Raw genomic sequence first — 13,249 nt, 5'->3', positions numbered from 1 at the left:
GCTGACAGGTATTTTGAAATAAATGACCAAAAATAATGGAAACTGGTGTGATTATATTGTGTTATTTTGACAAATAAAATTAACACAATACTGGCTGCAGGGGCTGGGGGGAGCCGGGCCCCCATCCCTCCTGCCCTCCCAGTCCCCCTGTAATTGCCCTCCCACCTGAAGTCAGCTCCCCTCTCCCCCGCAAATATCCCATGCCTGCTATGCCACTCTCCTAAAGCCTAGATTTAGGAAACTATCTCTGAGAAGGGTAAGTCTTGGCACACACCCCTCAGCTTGGCACCTCCCATTGGCTATTATAGATAAGGCAATACCTATGTTGCTGCCATTTCTGAATCCCATTCTGAAGCCTCTCTCTCCCCCCATTCATTGTATAGGGAGCATAGGCACTGAACTCAAGCTTTGTGCATCCCAATGATTTTCTAGGTGCCTAAATGTTAGATGTGATCATCATTATCACCATGCTCAAGTTTCTTTGTGAATCTAGCCCTTAAGAGCCAAAATGTCTTTGACAATTGGCTCCTAAATCCCTTTTTAAATATAGGCTCCTAAGTTAGTTAGTCATTGCAATGTTGATCACAGCAAAGCATAAATACCTTTTTAAAATCTGGCCTTAAGTATTTCTGCCTCGCTTCCTCATTTGTAAAATGGAAATAAAAATACTTCCCTACTTTTAAAGGATTTATCCCCCAACATTGTGATGATTGTAAAGAGCTTGGCTACTATGTTAAAAGGAGCCATATAAGTTCTTATGACAGATGCCATATCCAGGTTTCACAAAGAGCAGAATGCTAATAAATCTCAATACATGTTGTATGACAAATTGTTAATAAATGAAGATAAATAATATTTGCAGCAGTAGTGTTCACTCATTTATTTTAATTATGTGTGCTCCTGGTTGTTCAGTTAAAAAAATTGCTGCTCAGCAAAATAATTCTCTGCTCATGACATAAAATGGCTTGCTCATGTCCCCAAACATTGAGCAACCATTCAACCAAATCCTGATACCCTAGTAGATATTTATATTTCATTTAAACATAAATATATATCCCCAAGGAAGCTAAGAATAGAGGTCTCAATACTTGGAGGGGTGGAAATACTCAGAATTATGCATTTGTTCATCCTACAAAGCCCATTCTTGTCAATGGGAAGAGTTTTGTTGACTTCAATGGGTTTTGGATTAGGTTTTTTAATGATGTTTTTCATACTGTATATGCACATTCTAGTCCTTACACCTTTTTCCACACTGAGGTACCTACACAGGCCCATGAACAGTCTGACTCTTTATGTTAAGCAATCATAATATCTTTTAACTTTCCCCAAATTGTTTCCTCTTTTCGTCAATCACTAACATTAAACACAAACAACATATGAGCTAAGAATAAAACTGTGTGTGTGTCTGGGGGCAGAGGAAGGAAACATCCTTTCCTCATTTTTTCTTTATCTAATGAAAAGCAATAGACTGATAGTTATTCTTGATACATGCTTCAGATATCAGGAAGGAAAAAAAATCATGAGCTATCATGGGATAGAACTGTGTTACCTATTTGCAATACCAGGACAGCATTTCACTGTTAATAGTATAGGTAATTTTTAGTGATGAATCTGATTTTCCCAAATTGATGAGGAAATGGCTGATTATATTTAGCTTCCATATTTAGTAAATATTAATGTAAATCGTTTGCAATGATGAATTGCTAACATAGTGCATTGAGTATGCAATCAAATACTAAATACATTATTCACTCGTTCACCTCAAACACACACACAAAAGAAAAATTATACTGACATTCTTGGGATCTGATTTAATGTCCATCCATTTTCATGGCAGAGTATGGATCAGATTGTAATGCTCCACCAGAAAGGGCCCAATGTTGAGGGCCCAATGTTGTTAGCTGTGCAATGTGAGGTGCACTGCTAACAGTTGAGTGCTCCCATGATCTCACAGAACTGGGTTCGATGGCAGGGAACATTAGGGGGAAGAAGGCGGAAGGAAAACATTCTAAAAAGTAGTTTTGCTTTGTATTTTTATAATCTTATTCATATCATAATATCTTTTTGTATTCACACTGCACTATTCTATCAACAACATAGCAGGGGGAAACATTTTAATAGGACCCATACAAACAATAAAAGTGAGATTTTTTCTGAGCATGATTGTGAATTTAGAAACCCTCCTCTATTTAATCTGAATGGAAATTAAGTGTCCAAATCCCTTAAATGGCTTTGAAAATCATACCCTAAATGTCCACTTAGAGTTTACTGTGCCTTCATCTGAATGGTCTCATGCTGTCCACTATCAATGAAAGGAACTTGCCACTGATTTGATCCATCATTGCAGTTCCTTTGTTCCTATGAATAATGTACCTAGCGACTCTACACTTAGGACTAATTGACTGGCAATATTCCTTACTGCAGCAATCCAGCTTTGCTTGCTGTCTGGAAAAAAAATCCTTAAACAAAGAATCTGAGCTTTGAGTGATTATTCAAATTTATATTTTGTGACTGGAGTAAAGTAAAGATATCAGGGCTCCTTCATCTCTTTGTTTGCTAAGAAGATAATTATGATCATGATGATACATACACCAGAAAAAAATTATTTGGCCCTGAATTATGTTTATCTTAATATCCAATTCTTAGGGTATTGCAATTTTGCTACTCATCTATCCTTCCTATTGGCACCATTATAGTGAGATAATCACTCACTGTTGCTAAAGAAATCCAACTGTGATAAGCAGAAAGAAGTGTAATTATACAGAATTCATGTGTTGCAATTAGTTATTCTACCACAGATAGCAAATACCAATTACAATGGTTTTTCATTTTACTTTTAAAACCTCTCCAAGTCCCCCCAGCTCCCTTCTGGCTCCACTCTATTAGCATCATTAATATACAATCCACTGAAAGACTAATGTCTCTTCTGCTACTTCTATCTTGGATTTAGTACATCTAGGCAACTACAGAACAGGCCTCAAATATGTTTAACTAACCTTTTTTCTAGGGACCATTGATATAGTTCTTAGATCTTGGTCACCAGGAGACTGATCCAATTGAATGATTTCCATTGACTTCAGTGAACATTGGCTTGGTCCCAGTTAGTTCTGTTCAAATTGAACTGGAGCTTTTGGGGTCGATTTTTCTGTTCTGTCCCTGAACAAAAAAATCATTATTTGCTACATTAATGTTATCAGTGTTGTATTGGTCAAACTGGGAAGACACTTCTAAGTGTGGTGCCACAGGGGTCTGTTTTGGGTTCAGTATTATACAATATTTTCATTAATGACTTGGATGATGGAATTGAGATTATGCTTATACAATCTGGAGATGACACCAAGCCAGGAGGAGTTGCAAACCCTTTGTAGGGGAGGACTGGAATTCAAAATTACCTTGATACATTGTCTAAAATCAGTAAGATAAAATACAGTAAAGACAAAGTACTACACTTAGGAAGGAAAGATAAAATGCATAAATATAAAATGGAGAATAAATAGGTAGACAGAAGAACTACAGAAAATAATCTGGGGTTCACAAATTGACATTGAGTCAAGAATGTGTCATTCTGGGACGTATTAACTGGACTGTCATAAGTAAGACCCAGGAGGTAATTTTTTCTGCTATACTCAGCACTAGTGAGGCCTCAGCAGGAGCACTGTAATCAGTTTTGGGCATCATACTTTCAGAAAGATGTGGACAAATTGGATACACTCTGCAGGAGAAGAAAAAAATGATAAAAGGCTTAGAAACTATGACCTTTGAGGAAAGGTTGAAAAAATTGGGCACGTTTAATCTAGAGAAGAGAAGACTGAGTGGGGACTTGCTACAATCTTCAAATATGTAAAGGACTGTTATAAAGGGAACAGTGATCAATTGTTCTTAATGCCCAGTGAGAGTAGGACAAGATGTAATTATTGTAGCTTGCAGCAAGGGCGATTTAGGTTAGATATTAGGGAAAAAATTCTAGCTATAAGGATAGTTAAGCACTGGAACAGGTCCACCTAAGGACGTTGTAGTATCTCTTTCCACAAGAACAGATTAATCAAAGGTATGCCAGGGATGGTATAGCTGCAGCAGTGCAAGAAAGTCACTAGATGACCTCTTGAGGTTCCTTCCGACCCTACATTTTTTATGTTATCTATATATAATCTACTCCAATTTTAATGTGTCCTATTCAGTGCTTACTATAGCTAATAAGGTACCCATAATTAAATATGATTTTCATAAGTAAAAAACAAATGAAATGCTAGTCTTATCTTTTATTTACTGCCCATTAAATATCAAGAACAATAAGGGTATTAATGTAACTAAAATATAAATCAGACAATGAGCTGTTTTTTATTAAATTGATTGTTTATTTTTTTTTCAAAGAAGACTGGGAAAAATGTTTTTTTCTAAGGTTTTTGTTTGTTTTGGTTTTTAATGTAGTGAATTTTTAGTTGATATTCTGTAATGCTTGCTGTTTCCTTGATTAAGTATTTATGATCTCACATATTTAAATTAGGGGCTGATCAATGGGAGTTGTTGGGCTCTCTGAACTTTTGAAAATCTTGACACTCAGATAGATGCCTAAATATGGATTTAGGAGTCTACCTTCAGGTACCTATTTAAAATAAAATGGCCTTGGCTTGCACCACCAATCAAAAGAACACTGTCAACAAAAATGTAAGTAAAATTCAAGAGTAGTATTCAAGAATGAAACCAGTAACTAAAAAGCTGATATTCCAAGAACGAAAAAACATTCAAAAATTAATAGCACCATGCAACAAATGCTACACCTCCTTACATTTTCCTCAAAAAGGGACAAATTGCAAAGACATAATTAATCTGTGGTCATGTTCCGACCACATAAGATGTGACAGCACCATCCCTGAATGACTGTCCAAGATTATTACTAACACTGGTCCTGACTGAGGAAAGCACTTAAGTATGTGCTGCCGTCTATCCCTATTCAGGACAGCACTTAGGCACATATTTAAAATTAGGAACATATGTAAGTGCTGTTCAGACTAGGGATAATTTCCTAAACTGCGACCACCAAGAGAATGAATAAATGAAATGTGTGAGGGTGCACAGAGATACCAAGGGGACAAAGGACATTAACTCCATTACTTGACAGAATGAGAATTTACATCAGGTTGAGACTGTAGAGCATTAATTCCACTGATTTGTGGGAACAAGAACAGGGTTCACTTGTTATATACTACAATTCTTCTTCCAGGTGAGGATATCTGATCTCATTTGTAGCTCAGGATTTCAATCCAAAGAATGTTCAACCTCAAGTAACTTCACAGTTATTGAAACTCATAATGTAAATATTGAAAACAATATGGCACTTAAAAACACTAGCATTTTCCAGCTCAACAATTAAACTAAGAATAATATACATCTGTGCTCACAGCCTCAAAAGGTTAATGTGAATGAAAAGGTGGAATAGTTTATAGAAACATCGCTGGCATATCTGGATGTGCTGTATGATTACTAAGCAGACACCATTGTGATGGGTGCAGTATAAACATGAGATTAAATCCATGTTCTCTCAATGTGAATGGCTAAATTCCCATTGACAACAAGTGGGTCCAGGATTTCAGCCCTGGGAAGAGAGAAATCTTTCATTTGTACATGTAACCCTTCTGTTCAGTCATTCAGAGCAGCAATAAGGGCTAGCTGGGCTCAGTCTATCTACCTTCCCTCTTGACAAATACCCAAACTGCTGAGCCCCAAGCTACAAACCTGGCAAATTAAACACACCTTTAAAAGGCAGAACTTCTCTACTAAACAAGCATTCTGAGACTGTACAAACACAGAAATCTTCATTTGGGGAAAGGGAACATAGTGATGAAGTTGGGAAAACACAGCAGCAGAATATATATTCAAAAGAAAAAAAGAGCAAGACACATCTATCTTCAAGTAACTTTGACAGTAGTCTAACTCTCTTCCCACCTTGTGATGAGAATGTCCCATGAGTAATAGTGCCTTAGCCACACCACCTCACCTATACACCAAACACCACTCACAGTTTAGATAAATGAATAGCAGTCATCCAGGTGTCTTTGTGCAGGTCTGTCTCCATCTCTAAAGGAGTTGCTTGCCTGGACTCACCTGAAGATGTCACCATCTAACCTAGTTAGTAATTCAAATGTACTAAGATGCTGCATAGGCCAGATCTCATCAGAGTCCACTGCATCATCTCTTGCCATAAAATCCTCTGCACCATTTCTTGCAGCAAAATCCTCATTCCATGTTATCTCTCTCAGAAAAATCCTCTCCGGAGGGGAGCCAAAAACACTTATGACTGGAGCTGGGCAGTGGACAGAACTTCTGTTTCACAAAGGATTTTGAGACTTTGAAATTTGGCTTCCTTCCGTATCTGAACAAAAGTTGAAAATTGTGGAAAATCTCTGTAAAGGAAAATTCTGAAAACCCTTTTTATTTCAGGTTGATCAAAATATTTCATTTCAACAAAACTAAATGGTTTATTTCAAATTTGACTTTTTATTTCATTTATTTTTATTTTATATTGTAAATACAAAAGAAAAAAAAGTTATTTCAAAAGAAGAAAATCAAAATGTTTCATTCCAAAGATATCAAAATGGGTAGTTTAGATATATGTTGGAATTTTTCCCCTTTTTTTGCTCTGAAACTAGATTTTGGTGAAATAAATATGATTTTGCAATACTTTTCAGTTCTGACAGAATTACATATTTCAGTGGAATATGGCTCCATCAAAGTTTTTCATCTCAGCTCTACTTGGGAGCTTTGAGCAGAGTCCTGGCAACTTGGAAATGGGCTTTCTGCCACAATATAATGGGCTTTCTCTCCACTCTCTGAGTCTCTCTGGGAGCTCACTATACCTCAAAAATCCAAATGTATGTACAGTTATAGTGACTCCCCAGCAGAGATAGTAGAGAGAGTTCCATTTTGTGGTAAATATTTTAAAAGGTATGTATCCAAATGTGTTTACATAATAAATAGGGCAGATTTTCTGAAGTGCTCAGCACCCACCAGATTGCATAAAGTATCAAAATAAGTGGGCAGATTTTCCATAGTGCTTAGCACCCAGAACCTCCCTGTGAAAGTGAAGAAAGGGGCGCACTGCTAAGCACATTGAAAAATCTCTGCACCTCATTTAGAGCAGAGCAGAACTCTTTTGGAAATCTGGGTCCAGTTGTGAGTGCTGAGCACTTTGGAAAATGTGTCCCATAATATACAGTGCTTTTGAAATACATATGGATAAATAAACACACATTTACTATTATTATTGGGTCTAATACAGTTATATATTTATGGAATACAATTCAGGAAATTAAGATATAACAAATTAGCCTGGAAATTTAAAGTTACATCTCAGGCTTTATTCTTAAACTGAACATACATCACAGTAGCATACAGAGATGAAAACAGCAGGCCGTTTTAAAGAGCCTTTCCCCCTCCCCGCACCTCCTTCCCAATGTTGCCTGTCTCTGGGAAACAGAGTAACACCAAAGTAACTGGAAAAGAACAGGATGACCTACTATAGAGTGTAGCTGGCCAATTGTATTTGCTGCTGTAATTAATTTATATTCAAATAAAGTTATAATGAAATAGATGGTAATGTGAATGAATTTGGCTTTTGGCTTAAGGCTAGGTGAAATTGTTCTTGGAAATTAGATACATGCATGAAGAGTTATCATAATAGCCAAATGTATCTTCACATCTGTCTCTTGTTGCATTATATTTGCTTGTTAAGATACACAGACAGTATTGATGTTGAATATCCTATGGTTTGGGTTAAGTGGTTAGTTACTGGAATTTACTTCAAAGAATTAAAAGAAAAATCTTTAGTGGAAGTTGATTGATTTTTAAACAAATATGTACTCAAGACACTGGAGTAGCTCCCTCCCGTTAAACACATACTTAAGCAATGTAAATACAAGTGATGGGATAAACTCATAAGATTTAGATTTGGGGGAATTGTTCAAGATGGTTCAGTTCTTATTTTATTCAAACTGGTTCACCCATTCCTTTTCAGGAAATATTTGGAATTAATTACATAGATAGTATGTTTAGACATATTAATAGACATGCTATTATTGACTACTAAGCATTGGATGGGAAATGGATTATGAAAATCCAGGGCAATACGGCATTCCACTCCTACTACTGTAGGTATAGTGCAGTGATGGCAGTGGCAGACAATTGCAAGCAATTCCTGATGGTTTCATTTTCCAACCCAGAGACTAAGATTCTACTTGCGATGGGCTGATCTTCTTTTCTGAATGGGAAGAAATAAAGAGAAGAGGAGTGGAGGAGTGTTGGAAATAATAACGGAACAGAAGACAGACAGAGGCAAGTGGTAGAGAAATGGCAAAGCCAAACTGATAGATTTCAGCTGAGCTAGTGTCAATTTATGTAAGAGCCATGTGAGTGATCCAACTGTCACATACAGATATGAGCCACAGGAATACTGCATTTGGGAGAATAGTACAAGTGAAAGAGTCCATGGTGCAAGTCAAAGTGTGGTTCTACAGCTGGTAGAAAGATGTCTCTTGTTGCTGTACTCTGCTGTTTCTTAAAGGAAGATGCCTTGTGGGGTTTGAATGGTGTGGCTTGTGGTTCTCCATGGTGACATATGTAAAATATTATTTCAACAATATCACACTGAACATTTTCTCCATGATATCTTAATCATTGGGTAGTTGAAGCAAAATAGTGTTTCACTTTTGTGCTTGGAAGTAAAAAAGCTATTCGCCACACCTTGATTTCAGGCATCACAAAGCACAGTTTTACTGTGTTATTAAAATACCCACAATATTAACAATAATGACTAAAATGCTGTTCAAGAATGCTTCAATGGGATTTACAACTTAATGAATATCTTTAGCATTGACTAAAACTAACTTCTGTGATGTAGTGGTGCAATGTCTAAATAGAATAATATACAGTTTTCTATAACGCATTTAAGTTCTTCAGCATGTACATTGTGTACGTGACCAATAAGATTTGCTTTGTGATTAAAAAAAAATCACATTAACCTTCTAATGCATCCTTTGCTTCAATAACCTATTACCACTTCCTCCTATTCTTCATGTGATAAAAGATCTGCAGGCTGACACTCTTCAGGGATTTCATTTAAACATTTTTGTGCCAAATTCATCCTGTTTGTAAACCCATGGAAGTCAATGGTGTTAGACCCTGAATAGATTTGATCCTTTGTGTTTAATAGAGCATATATTGTGACAATTGTCCAGAATATCAAGTTATCTTACACTGTAGTGTGCCTACAATATGTGTAATAACAAAAACATTTGAAAAATTCTGCACTGTGCACCTCAGTCATGTAAAGGGGAACATTTAAATACTATCAGTACTTTTTTACCCCGTCTGTGCTCAGTCCTGTTTTTTTCCAATCACGTACCTTTACTTTGAGCCTCCCTGGGTTTATGTTCAGTCAGCTATTAGATTTGTTCCTTCTCACAATATTAAGGCCATTGATTGTGTTTAGGATTGCTGCTATGAATTGTCGTCTTCTTACTAATCATGAGACTAGCTTATCCTCTTTCTTATCCTTCTATGAGTCTATTGATTATTATATTGATCTTTCTATTCATTGTGTGTTTGCTCTTTTATACTAGTTTGCACCATTAACAGAATGTGTATTTTCTTCCTTGTTCCCTAAGGTTTGCTCCAGAGTTAAGCATTAGAAAGAAGCAATGTGTTTATCATAAAATAAACCTTCTAAACTTTGCTCTGTGATAAGCAATTGATCCCCAGTAATGAGTGGTTTATGTTTACCTGATAAAAGAAAAGGAGAGATTGGACTAGAGGAAAAGAGAAAGTGTGGAAGTCAATAATGAAGGAGAGTTGAAAAAAGACAGATACCAGAACAGTTTTAATATAAACAAATATTTTAAACAACAGTTAAGACCAAGGATCGGCAACCTTTGGCACACAGCCCACCAAGGTAAGCCCCCTGGCAGGCTGGGCCTGTTTGTTTACCTTCAGTGTCCACAGATTTGGCCAATCGCAGCTCCCATTGGCTGTGATTCGCCGCTCTAGGCCAATGGGGGCTGTGGGAAGCAAATCCCTTGGCCCGTGTCTGTTAATGTGTTTCTGTGTTAGTTTGTTGTGTGCTTGTTTCCTTGCAGATTATCGTGTGGTCTATTTTCAAAATTATATCATGAGCCTAGTTAGTAATCTCTTAGCTCTAGCCTGCTGTCCTCTGATCCCTAACCCCTTTAAGATACCTTAACAAGGGGTCCGGGTGAATAGGGGTTTAAAAAGCCAGTTTCTAAGTGACCAGAGGAGCTGGTAAATAGGGAAATATTGCAAGGGAGTTTAGAGTAAGAGAACAGAAGAACATAAGAATGGCCATACTGGGTCAGTCCAAATATCCATCTAGTCCAGTATCCAACAATGGCCACTGCCAGGTGCTCCGGAGGGAATGAACAGAACAGGTAATCATCAAGTGATCCATTCCCTGCAGCTCATTCCCACAGAGGCTAGGGACACCATCCCTGACCATCCTAGCTAATAGCCATTGGTGGACCTATCCTCCATGAATTTATCTATCTCTTTTTTTTAACCTTTTATTGTCTTGGCCTTCAGAAAATTATCTGACAATGAGTTCCACAGGTTGACTGTGGATTTTGTGAAGAAATACTTTCTTTAAAAAAAACAACAACCTGCTGCCTATTAATTTCATTTGGTGACCCCTAGTTCTTGTGTTTTGAGAAGGAGTGAATAACAATTCCTTATGTACTTTCTCCACACCAGTCATGATTTATAGACCTCAATCATATCACCCCTTAGTCGTCTCTTTTCCAAGCTGAAAAGTCCAATTATTAATCTCTCCTCATACAGAACCCATTTCATACCCCTAATCATTTCCATTGCCCATTTCTTAACCTTTTCCAATTCCAATATAACATGGAGCAAAGCACCAAGACCCCCAGTAGACTCCTCACTCAACCTAGATGATCAGATGGCATCAGTGGAAAAGAAAATGCCTTCTACTACCTCTAGCTTGCTAGGAAACTTTGCTCCTTCTTCACGTATGAAGAGCGTGAGAGACAAATATAGCTAACAAACATACTCTAAACTTAGGCCAATGACTTCCTGAGTGTAAGGGACTGCGGAAGATTTTGTTACGGCCTAGCTAGGGAACTTCTGCTTTCTCGAGGCCGGCCAGTCACTGTAGGACATGGGGAACCAATTCTAACTGGTTTCGGCTGGTTCTGTCTGCCCTGTGCAGGGAGTGGAAAGCCCATGTTGGGAAGTACCTTATTATAAATTCATGAGCTGATTGTGTGTACTGTTTATTAGGGTTCAGAGTAACAGCCGTGTTAGTCTGTATTCGCAAAAAGAAAAGGAGTTCTTGTGGCACCTTAGAGACTAACCAATTTATTTGAGCATAAGCTTTTGTGAGCTACAGCTCACTTCATTGGATGCATCACATTCATTGGAGCAGGTGGCATTCAGTGCAAACAGTTCATGGTCCTCAGACACACAATACAAGCTCTTGAAGCCAGAGTGACTGAACTGGAAGAACTAAGGGACACTGGGAGGTATAAAAAGGAGACTTTCATGGATAGAACAGTGTGGTCCTACCCGCAGTCTGACAGCCTCTGTGCTGTTAAGGAAGAGGAAAGTCTCAGGAAATAAGAGCATCAAGCTGGAGCCAAGAAAACAATCCCATAGTTGGGACCCTCCTTCCAGATGATGTCATGGAATCCTCTCACATTCATGATATCCTTGTCCTGGGGAAGGAATCCCACTTAGTAGGAAGAACAAGGTAATAGTAAATGGGGGATTCAATTATTAGAAATATATATATAGTTGCATTTGTGATGACTGGAGGAACCACATTGTGAATTGCCTGCTGGATGCAAAGGTTGTGGAGCTTACTTGCCATCTAGACCAATATATGTGCAGAGCTGGGGAGGAGCCAGTGGTTATGGTACATTTAGGTACCACAGAGATAGGGAAAGGTCAGAAGGAGGTTCTGGAGGCCAAATGTGGCTGCTAAGTAGGAGACTGAAGTCCAGGACCTCCAGGGTAGCATTCTCAGAAATACTTCCAGTTCCATATCTAGGGCCAGAAAGACAGGCAGAACTGCAGGGTCTCAGTGCATGGATAAGATGATCATGTAAGGAGGAGGGTTTTAGGTTTATTAGGAAATCGGGAATCTTTTGGTAAAGGAGGAGCCTATACAGGAAGAATGGATTCCACCTAAACCAAAATGGAACCAGACTACTGGCATGAAATATTTAAAAAGTCTGTAGATAATTTTTTAAACTAAGGGTGAGGGGCAAATTGACAGGTGCATCAGATCACACAGTTTGAGCAGAGACATCCCTATTAAAGGTGGAAATCTATATCCTAGTAAAGATATAGTAAAGAGTAAAATTAAAGTAAAAATCTGAAATGAATCTAATTATGAGTAGAAATTCCAATACTATGATCTGATAAAGATCAATTGATGCCTCCTGGAAAACTTGGCAGTAAGTAACAGTCTACTGCGAAAGAAATTGACTTCTTTATAATAGATTCTCTGTTTGTTTCTTCCCTTATTTCTTATTGTTAGGAGCATTTGTATTAAAACAGTACCTCTAGATTTGCTTCTGCTCCCACTGAAGACAAAGAGAAAACTTCCAAATGACAGGACTGAGTCTTTTGTCTCTTCAAAGTTCAGCTATTCCCCCTGCTTATTCTTTGCCCTACATAACAACCCACTCATTGTGACATCATAATCCTCTTTAGTATATCTATAAACAGCGAAATATTTGCCATGCTAAGAAAGACAAAATATTTTATTCATCACTATGCCATTTTCAAAAATAACATAAAAATGCACAAAGAAATAAGTATCCTACCACAGTGACTTTCAAACTTTCCAATCTACTGTACCCCTTTCAGGACTCTGATCTGTCTTGTGTACCCCAAGTTACACCTCACTTAAAAACTACTTGATTACAAAATCAGACATAAAAATACAAGTATTACAGCACACTATTACTGAAAAATTGCTTACTTTCTATTTTTTACCATATAATTATGAAATAAATCAAGTGGAATATAAATACAGTACAGTACTTACATTTCAGTGTATAGTATATAGAGCAGTAGAATCAAGTCTTTGTATGAAATTGTAGTTTGGTCTGACTTAATTAGTACTTTTTATGTAGTCTGTTGTAAAACTAGGCAAATATCTAGATGAGTTGATCATACCCTCCTGGAAGACCTCTGCATTCCCCAGGGTTATGCGTAC

At 37.4% G+C, this 13,249-nt stretch overlaps 1 protein-coding gene across 1 annotated transcript in view; it reads right to left on the bottom strand.

Moving 5' to 3' along the window:
- Nucleotides 1-2,661: 2,661 nt before the first annotated feature.
- LOC140913172 (uncharacterized) overlaps nucleotides 2,662-13,249 on the bottom strand; it is a 92,588-nt gene continuing 82,000 nt past the window's right edge. The window contains exons 3-4 of the mRNA XM_078853666.1: nucleotides 6,103-6,301; nucleotides 2,662-2,731 (exon numbers count right to left, since the gene is read on the bottom strand). Of these exons, the coding sequence (XP_078709792.1) occupies nucleotides 2,662-2,731; nucleotides 6,103-6,301 (269 nt within the window). The remainder of the gene's footprint in view (nucleotides 2,732-6,102; nucleotides 6,302-13,249) is intronic.

The sequence above is a fragment of the Lepidochelys kempii genome, chromosome 1 (assembly GCF_965140285.1).
Source record: "Lepidochelys kempii isolate rLepKem1 chromosome 1, rLepKem1.hap1, whole genome shotgun sequence".
Taxonomy (NCBI): domain Eukaryota; kingdom Metazoa; phylum Chordata; order Testudines; family Cheloniidae; genus Lepidochelys; species Lepidochelys kempii.
This window is presented reverse-complemented; position numbering and strand designations above follow the sequence as displayed.